General features: G+C 42.5%; 1 protein-coding gene across 5 annotated transcripts in view; it reads right to left on the reverse strand.

Annotated features, from left to right (window-relative positions):
- CDKAL1 (CDKAL1 threonylcarbamoyladenosine tRNA methylthiotransferase) overlaps window positions 1–19,389 on the reverse strand; it is a 551,454-nt gene that overhangs the window by 11,780 nt on the left and 520,285 nt on the right. For all 5 annotated transcript variants that reach the window (XM_087820618.1, XM_087820616.1, XM_087820619.1 and 2 more), the window contains 2 exons: window positions 15,571–15,654; window positions 12,458–12,622 (listed from right to left, as the gene is read on the reverse strand). In XM_087820618.1, coding sequence (XP_087676744.1) covers window positions 12,458–12,622; window positions 15,571–15,654 — 249 coding nt within the window. The remainder of the gene's footprint in view (window positions 1–12,457; window positions 12,623–15,570; window positions 15,655–19,389) is intronic.

Raw genomic sequence — 19,389 nt, forward strand, 5'->3', positions numbered from 1 at the left:
TGTTTCTCCAAAGCCCTTTAAATTTAAAACATTAAAATTATGTTAGAAAACAAAAATATTCATGGTTCTATTATTTTAGGCACAACTCAAAGTCAGTACCCTGAGTATGACAGGAGAAACAAACTATCACTTTCATCGCTAGAAAGTAAAAGGAAAGAAAACTAAAATTTATGGTTAGAAGCATGCCCAGCTTTAAAGTACACATCCTTACAGTTCCCATGAAAAGAATTTAAATTTGCAAGATTACTATCAGTTTAAAAAGGGGCTTTTGCAATCTGCCTATCGAAATGTCAAATGACTTCAAAGAGCAGGTTGAATGGCTTGACTATGACATTTTTAGCCCTTGAAAAATATATTAATTTCCTAAGTTGAAGTAACAGAAGATTTTTAACCTATTTATGTATTCTCAACTTCCAAGCCTCTGATTGAGAAACCATCAAATCGACCCTGCATGCCACTGAAAGCCAAGTTCATTCAACAAATATGTACTGAGCACCAACTCTGAGCCAGGCACTGGGCCAGGGCCCGGAGCTGGTGGTGAAACAAACAGACAGGTAGCCCTGCTCTTGTGAGCTTTTCTTCACTGTTACACTCGGTTTCAAAAACTTTCCAACATGCATGGTAGAAACTTCTAGTATTCACCATTGAAATTAGGTGGGGCCATGTGAATAATTCTGGCCAATGGTTGTGAAAAGAAATACCATATGCCATTTCCATGCTCGGGCGGTGAAAAGCCTGACTCTTCAGCAATTCTCTTCTTGCTGGGTCCCTGAGTGACTGACTGTGTGGAACAGACAACCCTGATTCCAAACTGCCCACCCAATACTACAGATGAGCTGTAGTATGAGCAGAAAATAAACCTTTGTTATATTACCTGAGATTTCAGACTTAATTGGTTATTGCAGGACAGCCTAACTCATCCTGGACTAATACATGTGATTTATTGTCTAAAGTGTTAGCTATAAGTTTTCTATTTGACTTTAAAATCCAGAGGCTCCACTCTTTAGAGAACATGATTTTCCACCGCCTTCCCACCGCCACATGTGTTTATGGATGTCCAAATAAATCCAGATTTATTCCTGTGCATTATGTCACTATGAGAAAAATAAATTTCTTATTGAGAAAAATTTCCTTCTTATTTGCGTGATTACCCTCAAAGTCCAGTTCTAATCTCACCACATCCATAAAACCCTCTGTAGTAGAAACTGAATACTCCCTCCAGATTGACAGTTCTCCACATTGTAAATACCTTACTAATATAGATTCCAAGGAACATTTCCCATCCTGCTTTGTCCCCAAGGATGCAGACTTGAGACCCAGATTCCACGTTCAGATGCAGCACATGTGAGACTGATTATGAAGTAAAGCTCCATGAGGAAGCAGGCAGGGCGTGGGACCTCTGCCTTGCTGGGTGTTTCTGGGTGTGTGTTTTTCTGAAAAACTCAGCAGAGTCTACTTCCCAGCCCTTCTAACAATTCTGTGAACTATCTAGTATCCCTTTTTAAAGTCCTTCCTGTTTAAACTAACTGAACTGTTCTCCACTGTCTGCAAAGAATGTGGACACATATACTTCCTGATAACACAAGTATTCAGAGGTCTCCTAATCTTCCAACCCCTATGATCTGATGCCATCTATTTTGGCACTTGATATAGTATAGACTTTGTTTCACACACACATCTTCTCTTCCCAACCATCTCTTTGAGGGCAAGAATCACATGTTAGACCTTCTGTGTCCCAGGCAGTGCTTGGCACAGTGCTGGCTCTACTTTAGGAATTGGCAGGATGACCATATAATTCATCATCCAAACCAGGATACTTTGGGGAGTGAAAAAAAAAGGGCACTATTATTAATTATATCAGACAATGGATATAAACCAGGCCTGTCCCAGACTGGCACTTATAATTATTGACAGTAAAAATGAAAGACACTTGAAGGAAAAGTAATATAGTCAATACAGTAATATAGAGCATGAAAGACACCTGGACACCTGGGTTACATCATCACAGGAGATAACATTCTCCTGGGGTGTCCCTAATCCCAGCCGCCAGGACTCTAGGCTTAGGGGACCTTAGGGCTTGGGGGTTTCTGAAATATGGCCTTGGTCTTCATAAGGAGGCTTTTTCCATTTGGTGCTTTTAAGATGAAGAATAACCTTTGTTCCTAATGAATTTATTTCGATTTGGTAAAAATCACCCATAAAACTTCAACCACAAGAGCAATTATGCAGCACAGGGCAGCTCATGTACCTACTTAAGACCCTCTCCCTCACCCCGATCCTTCCCTAAAAGGGTCACAACAGAACAGCAGTATTCCCAGAAGAACATCCAGACTGAACTCTCCTCAAAAGCCAAGATTGCTTTCATCATTTCTATCTCCAGTACCGAGGCCAGCGCCTAGACAATATTAAGTTGAACAGATGCTGAGACAGATCCTAAGCAGCCAGGTATTCCCTGTGTGTTGAGTGTGTCAGGAACTCCGGCCCAGGTGGTCGGGTCTGATTCTCCTCTCTTGCCCTCAGCCCTCCTGTGCTTTGGGTGTCTGCTCAAGCCTTTACCTCAGCTCGCTGTTCTTTCTAACCCCTCCCCCAATGTGGGCAAAGGACAGAGGTGGGAAACCAAATCCCCCCCCACCCGCCAAGTTGCCTCCTTGTGAGTGTGCACAGCAGTGTCAAGAAGACCTCATGGCCTGGCCAGGCATGGCTCAGCGGCTGAGCATCGACCTAGGATCCAGGGGATCGAGGTTCGATTCCCGGTCAGGGCACATGCCCGGGTTGCGGGCTCCATCCCCAGTGGGGGCGTGCAGGAAGCAGCCGATCAATGACTCTCATCATTGATGTTTCTCTCTCTCCCTCTCCCTTCCTCTCTCTCTGAAATCAATAAAGATGTATTAAAAAAACAAAAACAAAAACAAAACCCACGCACAAAAAAATAATACCTCACATGTTCTAGCTGCCTTAGCCCAGGATCAGATAGTAAGTTGAGATAATTCAGGTAAAAAGCCTTAATACCGAGCACCCAGTAGAGGCTCACTAAATGGCAGCTACTATTATCAAGTCACGATGCATTCCTTGATGCAGGCAGTTCCCCTCATCATGCCCCAGCCACAAGCCTCACGAGGGGGAAAATTATCCTCAGTTACTGCACAATTAGTGAGGGAAGTGAAATGAAAGCTAATTGTTTAGCATCAGCTAGCTCCGCTATACTTTGGATGGCACTCAAATTGCTGCATGAAAGGCACTGCAAACATAGCAAACAGGTTTTGAACGGACATAATCATACTGGTTCAGCTGTAATGCCCAATTAAAACATAGCTCAGCAGCCCAGGACAAAAGCTATGCATCCAGACTGTGAAACCCAAATATTTCCTAACGGGCCTGCAAAAGAAACTAATTAGGTGCAGTATGAAAGAAAGAAGTGCACGAAATATTAAATGTACTATGGTATTAATTGCTGGTGACACCACTTTCACATATGGGTAATGAAGACAAAAAATCCACAAAACTAGAAAAACTGCTTGGGATTGGAGCCAATATCTTTGGGGTGGAAGGAAAATAGGAAGGAACACACCCTCATTTGCCTCTAACACGGTTAGCTGATCTGTTTGAAATTAGATCTACTTTCAACTGTTTTAACTTAATTATTAAGCCATTTCTTAACCTCATGAATGCAGTTTTCATGTGCTTTCAAATCTGGCCCTGAACTAATAGACCCTTTCACTTCAGTGGTTTTGGAAATGAATGTTAGATGGAGAGGAAAGCATTTTAACGGTGCTTTTCTAAGGGTCAAAGCTCTGAAAATATAGTCTAGTTTGTACATAAAACTCAGTACACCTGAATATCCTGCTGGCCCTTTGTCTGGTAATGAGGCAAAACCATGCTACCCTGCAGACTTCTGCTTCCTTCCCAAGCGCGGTGGGCTGTGTTGGTGCTGCGTTATCTAAGCGCTCAAGTGAATCCATTAGTAGGATCAAAGTTCCAACAGATGAGAAACAGGAGGCAGCCAGGCACCCCAGGGCAGGGAGCCTTCCCTTCGTTTGTGAGCAGCAGAATGGTAGGCCCGGCTCTCCATTCTAGAATAGTTGCTTTTAGAAGGGGGTAGAATAAGAGAAAGAAATGTCTGTCAGAAAGAGCAGCCAATGCTACTCGATTGTCCTTGAGCCCCTTTCTGACACTCTCACTCTCATTATGTGGAGGAACCTCCTAAGGTGGCCCAGTTTCATCTGCCGTTTTGCAGGAAATCATGGCTGATGACTGCAACATTTGAATAAAAGCTTGTACAATTTTTACCTTCATTGCTTACAGGAAAACAGTGCCTTAGCATGTATCACAGATAATGGTAATATTAGTAGTAGCCAACATTTATTGACTACTAACCACTTCCACGTAAATCCTATGAAGCAGGCACTATCATCCCCACTTACAGAAGCGAGGACAGGTAGGGGGAGACTGAGTAACCTGCCCAAGGTCATATTTCTGGTAAATGGTGAAACAAGGATTCAAACCCAGGAAATCTGAACCTAGAATCCATTTCTTAATTGTATATTGTACTGCAGAGTAAAAACCAATGAAAGCAAAAGTACATTTTTAAAAATTCAAAGTAAAAAAATTAAAAGCCAGGAAATCACTAGTTTTTAAAGCTATACATATAGAACCCCTTCATCAAATATTAACACAACAACGAAGCACCAGGCACTTTGTTCACATTCTCTAATTTAACCCTCGGTGAATGTCATGTCCATTTTACAAACGAAGAATCTGTGATTCAGGAAAGCAGCTGTGTGAGGTCACAGGAACTGTCATTGCCATTCGAACCCAAAGCGGACAGACTCCATGTCTGTCACACAGCCACCCTGCCTCTTCTTTCTAAAGCAGCTCTTTACTACCAGAAAAGAGAATAAAACTGACTACTTCTACGTTTAGAATTGGGGGGGAATTTTCTTTTTGTCTTTTTCTACCAGGCACAAAATAGCTCTGACTTCTGGAAGTATTGATCTTAGAAATTGCAGGATTCAAGTGATTTGTTAGAACACGGGCCGTAAAAGGAGAAAGGACATCAGGTGTGAAGCTCGTTGGCCTGTATGGAGCAGCAGTGATCACGTTCTCTCGCCCTCCTCAGGCAGACATGCAACGTGAATACCACTCCTAACAGAGCACAGGGGAGATGATTAGTACCGTCCCTTTCTCAGTATCAGTTTCTTCTCTCTCTCGTTTTGTTTTTGTATCTGGTGTAAGCTTACTCTTGTATATCAAAGAAAACTACCCTCTAGGAATTACCAAATAAGACTTTGTGATTCCAAAGGCAAGGAGGTATGGGCCTGGACCTAAAAATCCAGGCTTGACCTCACACCCATCAGGATGGCTACTGCCAAAAACAAACAAACAAAACCCACCAGAAAACAACAAGTGTTGGCAAGAATGTGGAGGAATCGGAACCCTTGTGCACTGTTTGTGGGACTATAAAATGGTACAGCCACAGTGAAAAACAGTGTGGTGATTCCTAAAAAAAATTAAAAATCACACTGCCATATGACCTAGTGGTTCCACTTCTGGGTGCGCACACAGAATAGCTGAAAGCAGGCTGTCAAAGAGAGGTGCCCACTGACTGATAAATGTGGCACACACACAATGGAGTGTTATTCAGCCTTTGAAAGGAAGGAGATTCTGACACATGCTGTAATGTGGATGAACCTTGAGGAGGTTACGCTAAGTGAAACAAGCTAGTCATAAAGGGACAAATATTGCATGATTTCACTCTTATGAGGTACCTAGAGTAGTCAAAGTCATTGAGACAGAAAGTAGGATGGTGGTTGCTAGGGGCTGGGGAGGGGCGAATAGAGAGCTGTTTAATGGGTATGAAGTTTCAGTTTTACAGGCTAGTTATGGACTAAACTATATGCTTAAAAATGGTTAAGAGTACATTTTATGTTATGTATATTTTACCACAATTCAAAAATAAAAACATAGGCTTAAGAGTTGATAAGAACTGGATATAAATACTGGCTTGCCTTCCCTACCTTTTAATTTTGTGACTCTGGATAAGTTATTTGTTGAATTAGTGATGCTCAGATTCCTTATTTGTGAAACAGAGATAATAACAGTACCTTCTCATAGGGTTATGAGGACGATATGAGTGAATGCATGTGAGATATTTAGTGTAGCACTTGGCTCACAATAAGAACCCGTAATCGTTAGCTTTGAGTCATAGCAGTAGGCATGTTGTATTTAGACAATGGCAGGGTGGGTACAGAGGGAGGAAAAATCCCTTGCTATCTATCTCTTAAGAGGTTACATGAGGAGGGAAATCCCCCTTGCAGGGTTTAACATGGCCCAAGGTTCTGAGCCTTGAAAGCTCAGACATTAAACCTCACCCACAGGAGAGATCACATTGATAGGACATAGGAAGCCAATCTCTAAACAACACACTTACTTTAGGGGGCTGGGCAAACCTCTTTTCTTCCTTCAGGCAGCTTTGCATAGGGAAACAAGTGATAATTAGAAGGTTGCCTGGTAAGCATGAACTCAACAAAGGGCAGTCAATGTGTGGAAGGTGTAATGGCACCAGCCTAAGGTAAACGGATGCATCCTGTTAGCTTCTAGACTATCTTTGTTTTGCTTACATGACTGACCACTCCTACTTTCAAATGTCCTAAATGTCTTTAAGGTAATTAATTCTGTCTTTTCTTTGACCAAAAAGATGTTGGATCTCACACAGGGCAATATTATTAATCTCAGATATTAGAGCAATATAGACTTTCGTGCATTTTGTTTAATAGCCTAACAAAAATCATTAAAAATATTCACTGAATTTCTATAAGCTGCTAGGCAGTAACTGTCAAGGCATACTGTTAAGTGAAAATAGCAAAAGTATGTACAATCAATCTAAGAAGGAGGTGACAAACATATGTACGTGTATTTGTTTATATGGTTAAAACAAACCACTGCAAGGACAAACTGAAAACTAAAACAAGTTAATTGCTTCAAGAGGTAAGGGAGATAACAGGGTGGAAAGGGGACAGTAGTAAGCTGAAGGTGGACTCCTTAGAACATACTTTTGTAGATTTAATTTTGTAAAAGATTTTACATAATTATGAAACAAAATTAGATTTAAACAATTCTAAAAAATTGGAAACAAAGTGAAACAAATGCTCCTAATTGTGTATTGGTTTGTTGCTATAACTATAGGGAGAGGAACAATGTCAGGTGACTTTAAAACCATCATTTGCTCGCACATCCCTGGAGGGATAAACCCTAAGAACAAAAACAACTAAGAAACCACCACGACAGCTTAAAGGGTTTTTAGCAATCACATATTGGTGGTGGTGGTGGTATGGTTATTATTAGACAGTTATATGAGTACTACGAGATAAAGCAAGTGGGTAATTACGCTGCATTATCAGGAACTGGGAATTTCAGTATGGGGGAAAGAAGTTACCGATGTGAGACAGAAGATCCCTGAAGCTGACCTGGATGACAGCATGAAATGGGGGAAAAGGGGATATTCTCAACTATCAAAGACTTCAGAGTCTATGTCAAAAGGATTGAGCAACCAGCTTCCACGGTCCAAAAATTCAATCACTGGAGCACCAATTAAGTATAATAACTGCAATGGATAAAAACACATCAAATAGATAGAAATCTGTAAGTTTACAGTAATACTTAAAAAACACACACCCTCACTGGTTAGTTTCGGAACGTGCTAGGCAATCAGCTCAAATTTTGAAAACTGGTAAATAGAAAGTAAGGATCAAGCCCTTTTCTCCCCTTTCCTGTATGAACCGTGCTGCACGTTAAAAAAAAGTGGAAGAGAAAGTTCGTCTTCGCAGCAGTACCTGCAGCTGACGCCCGAGGAAGGAAGGAGACCACAGTGCCGCCACCGCACCCCTAGACTCACCGAACCCCGCAGTGCTCACGGACCGCCGACACCACCGGGAGGCCCCCGGGCGTCACAGGCCTCATGATGGAAACGCACAGCATCGCGTGGAATAATCTTGCCCCAAACCCCAATCAACAGAGAACCGTTAAACTGTATGAGAGGCTGTAGTGAGCGAATTCCACACTGGGAAGTGCCACGGTGCAAACGACCTGGTCTCTTCTGCACATAAACTGCAGCGCAAAAAGGGAAAAGCGAGCCGACAGGCCAGGAGTGACCGACAAGGCATCTGACTGACTGCACTGGGTGGACCTTATTTGCATCCGGTTCAAGTAATGTTTTAAAGAACTGCCATATTTGAATATCGCTGGATAAAGAATTAATGTTAATTATTTTTAGAAGTAATAATACATTGTGATTATGTTTTTTAAGGAATCTTCATCTTATAGAGATATTTTCCGATATATTTAGATGAAATGGGATGACAGACGAGGTTTCCTTGGCCACAGCCAGGGCGACGGGGTGAGGGAGAGCGCGGGTGACACCAGATCAGCTGTGAGTTGACAACAGTTTAAAGGGGGCGATGGGTATTCGAGATACTTATGTAATTCTCTCTACTTTTGTATATGCTTTAAAATTTCCATAATAGAAACTTTCCATGATATAGAAAAAGCACTTCACTGATCTCAATCTTTGATGATGGCCCTCGGATAATTTTTCTTATTAGCGAATGGTCATGGACTTGGCGCAGGTGATGTTAGGTCCTGATTACATGTAGGTTGTCTTCAGATGGCAGGAATGAAGGAACAGCAAACCAGTTTTCTAAGGAAGCTTGGGTTGTGTATAAAGATCGTCACCTTGAACAGGCGAGGTTATCACAAATTTAGGTTCCACAAGAGATTATGGTAAAAATATCAGTGCTCTTAACATCTTAACACCGTGTTTTCCTCTAGGTTCCTATTCCTCTGGCACCTTCCACTAAACAAGTGCACCCCCTTACGCCCACCCACACCCTCATACAACTCCTGCCTGCTCCCCCACCTTTATAATCCCCTTCTGAAGACTTACTGCTTCCCCCATCCCTTCTTCCTCCTAAGGCCCCTGACAGTTTCCAAAGGTTACGATCTATCCTTTCTTTGATTTATATTTATCCCTTTGAATTCCATGGTGCCTTCCACTGGATAACTTCTATATAACCTTTTTCTGAAATGAATTATCCCTAAATGATACTTCTTCAGAAATGTTCCTCATCAGTTTGGAGGTGGCATTCTGGCTCCCATCTTCCCAATGTTAATCAGACTACACTTGTCTGTCCTGTTCTGTCCTTCTATTCCTCCATTCTCTACCCAAACTGAAAGGAGGAATAGTAATAATCATAAAAAGATATCACTATGTGTTGTTTTCACTAGAATATAATTTCTTAGAGGGCAGTAACCTTCTGCCTTTATTATGGTTTTCCTTTTCCATCATGTTATGGGCATATACCTATTATTATTTGAAAATACAAGGCCTGTTTTCTATTAATATTTATAGAATTCAAAGTCCTGCCACAGGGTAGGAATTCAATCCATTTTTGTCAAATGAAATATTTCAATCACAGAACCTCAGAGACAACTGAGGTCCAGGGAACCTATGAGATGCACAGAAGGTCACAAAATCTGTCACCGCAAGTGTCAGGATTCTATAGTCCAGATCTCGTGACCCTTGCCCAGGCTGTGCCCTCCTCATGGTCTGTTGTACCTCTTGCCAGTCTTATCAAAAGACATCAACAGGGCCTAAAGTGAGACAAAAGAAGCCCAGAGTAGCAGGGGCTAAATACTTAAAGAATCATCATAAATTATCAATTAAGAAAATGTGTGCACTAAAGAAAATAAATTTTAACACAGTATTTTGCTCTAGATGCTATGGCCTTTCCAGATTTCTTTATAAAGTGTGCAGGGGAGGTTATCATGCCAGAAAACTCAGGAACACCTAGAAAATTCAGAGAGAGAAATTCTGGTGGGACTGGCTCTCCAGCACTGAATCGATTGTCCCCATAGAGAAATCCACCCCCTCCCCTTCCTCAGCACAGCACAAAACCGAAACTGTTGGTACCAGGTCATCCGCAGAGTCTTATCTTTCTAGATGTGACCAGATTTGAGGGAAAGGGACAATGACCCCTTAGTAACTGTTGACTATGTTCCAGGAATAGGATTAGGTGGCTTATATACACTACTGAGTGTATTCCTTTCAACAACCACATGAGAAAGACATCATCACTTCCACTTAACAGGCTAAACTAATGCTCAGAAGCCACGTGCCCAGGGTAAACCGGCAAGTCTAGATGCAAACTCAGGCCTAGCTGATCCCAAGGCCATGTTCGTCCACACAGTGAAGCTGATGTTTTCATTCAAGAGTGCCAGCCCCTTATCAGTGTCCAAAGAGCCCCAAAATGAGACAGGATTATAACCTCTACCATCTACTTCTAAATCCTGTAAATGTGAAAGCTGTTCTCTTCTTGCTTAATTTATTTTAATTCATATCATCAGTCAAAACATTTTAACATCAGGACAAATTCATCAAAGAAGGCTTTTCGACCCTGAGTTTGGCATATCTTTAAAACTGACAAATAATGAAGTGTCAAGCTGGGTTCCTTAATTTATATGAAGTCACAAATGCTGATAACAGACTTGCCTGATATTTCTCTTAATGTTAACACCTAATTCAATATTCCAGACCTTCTGGCCTCATGAATGCTATAAGACTGTTCCTAGAGGCCCAGGAGGCCGAGCAGCCAACTGAGCCCACCAACATTTCGCCTGGGACTGCAGGCCATCCCCGCTCAGAGGAGGGCCAGTGGTGTCGGTGAGGACAACACCCCTCATAGGCCGGAGGGAGGAAGAGACTAGAAAAGGCTGCCCCATGGAATTTAATAGGCTGCTCTTCTAGAGAGGACACTGTAGTTAAACTAATAAAACGGTATACTACTTTTCCCGATTTCTGCATTATGAACGATGATGTTTTAAAACTCCATACTTTTTAATAAGCATACACGAGGAAATTAAATCAGGCACGGCCTTTGAAATAATAATTTGCCCACTATTACCATTTGTTGTGATATTTTTATTGTAGCGATTTAAAAATCATGCTTGTAAAACACATGTGTAGAAAAACAAAAAATAATCTAACTTCCTTTAAAAATTGCTGATGTAGAAGCCACATTTCTACGATATACTTTAAATGCTGGATTTCTCTGTTCCCTCTTGGCCATCCACCCTAACCCCAAGTATGATCTCTTTTTTAAATAACAGCCAACATTAACGGTCATGCTTATCAAGTGTTTGAGTTGATTCCTGGTCGAGCAGGACGACACACTTGGCGGGGTTTGGACAAAGGCGAGACTACGTCATTCGTTATCAGTCATGGCTGTGCCTGCGGATTCCTCACATGCACTTGTCAAGCTCAGGAGGGATCACTCAGGCTGGGACACCAGAGCGTGTCACCATTCTAAGTGAGAATACAGATAATAGTATCCCCTTTGTCACTGCTCCCAAAGTTTAATTACCACGCCCTCACAGTTTATTCTGAGGGAAAAGATAATACACATATTAAAACAATTCTGGAATTATATGGCCAGATGAGTGCCACTTATCTTTTTTCCGTGTGTTAAATCGCTGCTATACACTCTTTTTGGAGTGCTTAACAATTGTGTTAGAGAAGGGACATCCAATGATGCTTAGAAATGTGATACACATTTTCATTTCACACTCCATCAGCTTTTACAACTGCGGCTCAATGAAATGTAAGAGAGAACTTGGCAAACAGCCATATTTACCAAGGTATAAAATAGTGGTCAGGTTACTGTTTTATAGAAAGAAAAAAATGTTTAATTCTCAGTCCACATGACTAAAGCAGATATTCAGCTAACACCCTACAGTGGTGATTTTCGACCGGTGGGCCGCAAGAATTTTTAAAACGTGCAACACCTGACTGCTTAGTCAGGGGCACTGACCTCTTTTCCTTGAGTTTGTCAAATAAAAAAGTGACAACAGCCAACACAACAATAGCAGTCCGGTGTGAATTGAAATTATACCACTATTTTTGTCAGATCGGCATAAAACACATTTTTTGGTGTGCCGCAGAATTTTAGTAATTAGCTTACGTGTGCCACGAGATGAAAAAGGGTGAAAACTGCTGCCCTAGAGAAAGGCACCATAAGCACATATACTGACATGGTTTAGTGCCTGTTTAACGTAGGTTTTTACTATATTATAAACAGCTTCGTAAAGCAAGAAACGATGTCTCCCCCACCCCCTTCCGTTCTACTGACACAGAAACATACTGGATCTGATCGCCATCGGTGTAAAATCTTTCACCTGAAAATAATGGCTTTTGCCTTCAGCTTCTAGGCTAGAAGCAGAAACAGCTCATTCCCTTAACAGGCAGAGAAGGAAGAAAAAGCTAAAGGCATCAGCAAAAATGCACCTTTCTAATTCCGATTTCAGTCTGTCGGGAAGGATTACAGCCTCGCGCAGACGCTCAGCGGGAACTATGAACGGCAGCAGGAGCGCGGCCTCGCTGGCAGGCAGGGGGGCGTCTTCTACTCACCTCGGTCAAACCTGAGACTTCTCCTTTTGCTAACGGTTTGCTGATGGATGGAGTGTATACTCTGGCGTCTGCTACTGGCTGCCCTTTCATAAAGTGCTTCCCGGATTCATAAATGTCCACTTCGACCATTTTCCCCATGAATGTGGGGTTCTTTGGCACTAAAACCTTTAAAAAAATTTTCAGAAGGATTAATTTTTTAAATAAGCTTTTAATTTTAGAACAGTTTTAAATTTATAGAATTATTGCTAAGAAAACACAGAGAGGTCCTGTAGACCCCATACTCAGTTTCCCTGTGAAAACATTTTACATGAGCCTGACAGACTTTTCATGAGCCATTCTTGGTATACAACTATTAACTAAAGCCCATACTTTATTCAGAATTCCTCAGCTGTCCACTAATGTCCTTTTTCTATTGTGGGATCCACCCCAAGTGGGCTCTGCCTTCCAGCTGCTCCAGGACCTGGGGACCGAGCGGGAGGGGGGCACTCTGGGAGGGCGGCTGCGGACAGGGCTCCTCCATCGCAGGACGCCCGCTGTCCTCAGGCATGTGGGAGGCAGACCTGGGAAATCCCAGCCGGCAGCCAGTCGCTTTTGGACAGGCCTTTGATATTCTGCTCTTGGCTGCCCCATGCAATGAAGGAAACCGAGACAACACTGATGAAAGCCTCCTATTTTTAATACCTTCCAAGTTAGCTGTCAGAGTACTGGTTCGGGTAGGCACTTCAAATAAAGGCCTGCATGTTTGCGTGTACGTATGTGTGTGCGTGCGTGCATGAGCGTGTGTTTTGGGGGAAGAGAAAGAACATTTAAAAGCAGCCTTTTTGAATATCCTAAACATGGGTGTTTGGAGGTAAATGGCTCCTTTAACTGGTTGCCATTCAGTTCTTTGGATCTGAAAAACGCATGTATTTGTTAGTCCCACCTCCATGTAGGATCAGCTACTCTGAAGGGGACTCTGGCCAGTTCACAGGAAACTGACAGATGGTCTCTTTCCACTAGAGGTTTCGGATAAAGGTGCTTGTTTACCTTGAGGAAATGTCCCCCCTGCATTGGGACTCGCAGGGAGTCTATGCGTTACGTCTCCCTTGCACTTCTATTTCAGGACTGTAGCTACTGGCCGATCTTTTAAAGTTAGGATCCAAAATAAAGAGACTAATTCTAACCCAGCAATACTTTGATATCTTGATACAATCTTTACTTCTGGAACTCATCTCATTAGAAAAATAATTCCTATGAAATCTTTGATACTTAGTTGTAGAGACAAAAAGGTCAGATGAGAAGTTGCACAGCCAGTTTCTCTGAGAGGCAAGAGTGGGTCCTGCCTTTCTGCGTTTCACTTTTCATGACCACTGAGAAGGCTGCTTCATCAAAGTGGAGAAGAAGGTCACCTGGGTGGCGAATTACTCATGGCAAGCAGACGAACTAAAAGAGCTTTAGTATCAGAATATGAAAGCCCTTTTAAATCAGTTTTTATAAAATGAGAAAATCTCTAGAGTAAACTGTCCCGGGGAGATCTGGTATGGTTCTAGGGGAAAATAACTCTCCTTGATCTGCTGCCTTGATGTGAATGAAGGGCTCAGTGTTTTTCCCCCTCCGGTTTTAATAATTGGAAAAAGCCTGGCTGCTTTAAATTGGAGGAAACAGCTAATGAGGCATGCCATTGCCTTTAAAATGAAGGGAAAAAAAGTTCCCCGCTGAGGCAAAAACCCAGATGGCAAGAGAAAGGAGAGGGAAGAGGCAGCGAAAATACAATCAAGCCCCTCCCCAGGGCTGAGCAGAAAGTTGGCCTGAATAGGAAAACGGCTCTCTGGAGTCAATTAATGAGATGGAAAAGCGGGGAGAGGCTCAGCTCAAACACGCGTGTTGGAAATCCCTCCTCAGCTGCTGTGTCCACCGGTCCTGGGCAGGGCTTGTTTAGTCTGGGCCTTGAGAAGCTCCCCCGCCTTCCTGAGGACCCGGGGCCAGTGAGATGGCTCCTGGTGGGACACCAGTGCTGGAGGCTCTTCAGCTCCCGCTTCCCAGCTCTCTAACACGCACACGTGGCCGCCCTTGACCATCCCTACCTGACTTGCCCACACTGGTCTTAAGAGCCTTCCCAAGCTCTAATTCCAGCCATGACCCATAGAAAAATAATTCACTTTTTATTTGATGAGAAAGGGACCAAAGGGAAGAAAACCCATCTGATCTTGATACAATCCAGAATGACTCATGAAATCCCTGTCCCCGTGAAAGCCCCCCACCTAAGCGGGCATATCCCATCTCTACATCCCGATGCCCTGGAGGAGGCTTACTGTTTTCTTCAGTCACATTGAATTGCTTTCCCTCCCAGGCAAGTGGAGTCCCGAATGCTGAACCGGAGTCTGGCTGTGGGGAGGCAATGCAGGCCGGCTTGGTGGGCAGGGAAAGAAGCCCCTCGGGTGGGCAGGGAAAGAAGCCCCTCGGGTGGGCAGGGAAAGAAGCCCCTGGGTGGGCAGGGAAAGAAGCCCCTGGGTGGGCAGGGAAAGAAGCCCCTGGGTGGGCAGGGAAAGAGGCCCCTCAGGTGGCCTCGGAGAGGGTCTGGCTCCTAACTGCTCTCCAGAGCTGTTCCCACAATTTGAGCTGAATCCAAGGAACAGACTCTTTCCCCTTTGCTCCCAGTATTTTTATCGAGGTGGGAGTTAAAAAAACAAATACTGAAACTAAACAAAACTAAACAAGCCCCAACCAACCAAGGAGCCCGCCTGGGGCCTGGCCGCCAGAGGAATCCCTGCCCTCCCCGCCACGTTGCCCCTGCAGACATCCTTCCTGTCCCTGCACAGGACTTTCCCCTCGACTTGGCCAGGCTGTGGGGACTGTGGCAGGGACAGCGGCCTGTTCCAATCCCCCGGAAGCCCAGGGCTGGCCCTGTCGAAGGCTACTGAGGGCTAAAACACACGTATTCCTTCGGGAAGAAAGCTTTGTAGACTAAGTCACAGAGAGAAGCCCCGCGTGAGCCCGGCCGGCTTGATGCTGTACTCGCCGCAACAAGATTCTACAGCCCTCCCCCACTTCTAAGTTCCTTTTGCTTAAATGGCCTTACTTTCAGGACTCTCTCTCACTCTGGAGAAAAGTTAAGAACATGAAGCATCTCTTACCTGCTCATAGAATCGATTGTGTGCAACGTAAAACTTGGAATCAAAAGATTCTTCTGTTACTAACACTTGCTGTCTTTCACCAATCTGGGAAGAGAAGGGGGGAGGGGGTGATGAGGGAAAACACCTGAGAATTCGAAATAACTGCCCGCCCCGTAAGTAGCATCCTCTTGAACTTAAAGTAGGCTCTAAATTGCTAGTTACTTAACAGCTAATACAAGAATCATGGATTCAAATGTCATGAAAGACATTATTAACAATTTGGTAATAAAAATGAGTGTAGTATGAAGTCTGATTTTCTTATATAAGTATGAAACAAAACATGATCTTATTTCCTCCTTCAACATAAGATAATTAAGGCTTCTAAGAGATATAAAAATCTTCTAAATATCACTTTGTTTCTTGAAACAAAGTTGCAAAACAAGCCAGAACAAGCTGCTTCAAATCCAAATTCATGAAAATATTTTGGCAATATGAAAGAGTAGTAATAAACATTAATTTGAGTTATGAGGGGTGCAATACTAAAGCAAATGCTTCCAAAAACTAGTCATTAAGTCTGTGCACCTAAACATTCCGCATACTATTCTGAAATTACCGATGAATTCACACAGCTGTTTACTTATCACATACATTTTCTCTGTCACAGGCAACTGTCTCTTCTATGTTACAGCCATGATCCCATATTAATATTTTTAAAGAGAAATACAGCAAAAATATGGGACTGTTAATTCTCTACTAGATCAATCTACATTTATCTACATTTATGATCTAAGCATGCATTTTTAATAACTGAGAAGTTAAATCACACAAAACATGGGATAAAGAAATGCGACTATTCTAAAATATTCTACCATTTCCAAGTTTTATTCCACTGTGAAATGTAACATTTAAAGTATCAATTACTTATTTTTACAAGGTTATCAAAATGTCTGATGCAGCAAACCAGCTGTGTTGAATGACTGTGCCCAGAATTATTTTCGCCATTGCTACCTGATAAATATAACCCTCCATATTAAAGCACATGGCCATGAAGGTTTTGAAAAAGCAATCCCCAGTCTCTTATGTAGGGACTTACCACCATGTTCAGGCAATTCCCATTTAGGAAACATAAACACAGCTGCACTAAATAGACCACCTAACAATTAAAAAAACCCCACCCTCTTCGACATACAAAGCCAATACCTAAATACACCATAATTTACTGTTTTTTTAAATTATCTCATTCAAAATGTAGTCCCCTTAGCCAGAGGTTGTAGGGCTTCTAGGATGATATTTATGAAAGACTTATTTCATTCTCTCAAAACCAATAATAGTTCCTGCAACACTAATTTCTTTTAAAAATCAAGTAGCAACAAAAGAAAGTTCCCCCAACTTCTCCTTTGAGCTCTGTTTATTAAAAAAGACTGATGAATGCTGGGTTTCACTCAAGTATATTTTTGTGCAAGAAAACTTAGAGTGTTTGCATACATTTCACAGTGTGAGTTGCTTATAACTTAGGATAAGTGTCTGTCGATGGTGCTTAAGGAAATCTGCAATCACACTCCATCTAACATCAAGTTTTCGGGAAATTAATCTCACAATAATACGGGATTGTAGAGACACTGAAGCTGAATGCTACTGCTTTTGTCTCGTCAGAGTTAACGCGGACAGTGGTAGCCATCGTTCTGGGGCTCTTCTATTTTATCTGGAGATACTAATGATAACATACACACAGAGTTAGAGGACTTGCTGTGTTTATACAGTAGAGGGCAGGGCTTTCAATCGATCCTCAGAGAACTATCTGTAGGTGAGTATTTAACTATTATTTACCAAAGGGATTCGGAAAACTGCTATGTGCAGTAATTTTCGGTGGAAACAGCTCTCCAGTCACCCCTTTCACCCTCTCAGCCATGGATGTTTTGTCTCATCAGTGAGGCTCTTAAAACTCCTCAGAGTACTGGGCAAAAATGAGCATAAGGGAGCTAAAACCTTGGTCAAAAGCTGCTACAATCTACCCCACCCCCTAAAAATACCAACAAAAAGTAATAAATGCTCTCCTCAAAATTTGTTTAAGAATAAAGTTATAATGAAGGGCCTGAAAATACAGCCCTTAAGAGAATCAGCTATTTCAAGCAACCTCAAAAGCAACAGTGATGCTGAGGAAGGGGGAGTTCAGGTGGAACTCTGCAAGATGCAACTCTGCCTCGGTGACACGAGGAAACCTATGGGCAAGGACACGCGTAATAAACCTCACATCTTTTTTTTTTTTAATGAGCCACCTCCCCCTATACTTTCCAACTGTTTTCTCCTCAACACCACAAGATAGCCCAATGTGGTTAAAGACCTACAAATAACAAGGTTTAGGGCAGTCATCCAGATTTGCCTACGAATGCACGGAATCCCAGCTTAAGAGGAAAGAGGCAGGGTGCCCGAGGAAGAAAACACAAGGCCACATATATCCTTTGACAACAGAACAAGCGCCCAGCCATGTATTATTTTAATGGCAGAGATAATGCACTGGAAGTGATCAGATTGGTCTGTCTTCCAGATGATGGAGATCGGGCTTGTCTCATCTGACATTCTGATATTCCCTGGAGAAGAAGCGTCTGGGGCTACCTCTCTACCACTGACAGAACCTTCCCCAAGTGGACCCGCTGACAGGAACGCAAGTGTCCATCACTGGCTTAAGACAAGCCCTCGCAGAACAACAGAACACAAAGAATGCCGTGTAATTTTTAAAATGAACAAACTCCTACAAATGTATGAGGTTGGAAATAACAGTTTTTATAAATTTTGCGACTAATAGCACAATATGGCTGTTCAGCAGAGATGACTAAGATGAAAGTGGAACTATAAACCCAAAGATGGCCTAGAAGGTGGCTTTCAGAGAACTGGGAGAGTCAAGGGGAGCAAGAAAGGGGAACAGGGAACATATCTCAACGTAACAGAGGCCGCAGACAACAAACCCTCAGCTAATACCATACTCAACAGGCAAAAACCTGGGCGAGAGGAAGGGGTACTCAAGACACCCAATTCCACAGAAGGGCGGGACGACTCAGGGTTTGGGCAGATTGTTTTTAAGATAAAAGAGATTTGACTACATTTTGGGCCTTCACATTCCTCGTCAAAAAAATGAGTTTGGTAGAAGTGACAGCAGGTGGAGAGAGGAGTAGGGCAGAAGAGGAAGTGGGTTATAATATTTAAAGGCCCTTTCATTTTCAAAATTCTAAGCCATCATCAGTAGACCTGTAGGCTAGGGACTGGCATGCCCACATGGTTTCAGATGAAGGAAACTGGCACTCTAAATCCAGGCTCTTTTCTCTTACAGCGAATGTATGCTCAGAGCGCTCTGTCATCACTGGATGCTTTCTTGCTGCACTTAAAGTAGCAATGGAATCTTTAATACCCACCAAGAAACATTTACAAAGTCTCTCAAAAAGCTATGGAGTGACCTGAACCTGAAGAAGCCTGTCAAAGCCTTTGGAGTGAAGCCCCACCCCCACCTTTTAAAATAATCCTATGAAAGATATCCCTTTTACTTTAAAATTTTTTTAAATTTATTTTTTAATTTATTGATGTGAGAGAGAGAGATCGATTTTGTTGTTCCGCTTATTTATGGATTCATTGGTTGCTTCCTGAATGTGTCCTGAGTGGGGATCAAACCCCCAACCTTCAGGTTTTGGGGATGATGCTCTAACCAACTGAGCTACCCAGCCAGGGCACACTTTTCCTTTTGATTTGCTTTATAAGTATATAGTTTATAGTTGCTTATTTAATTTCTACATCATTTTAGAGTTTAAGAACTTGGGGTGGGAATAAAACCCCCTGCTATAGCATTTCTAT

The sequence above is a fragment of the Miniopterus natalensis genome, chromosome 9, assembly GCF_054644295.1.
Source record: "Miniopterus natalensis isolate mMinNat1 chromosome 9, mMinNat1.hap1, whole genome shotgun sequence".
NCBI lineage: Eukaryota > Metazoa > Chordata > Mammalia > Chiroptera > Miniopteridae > Miniopterus > Miniopterus natalensis.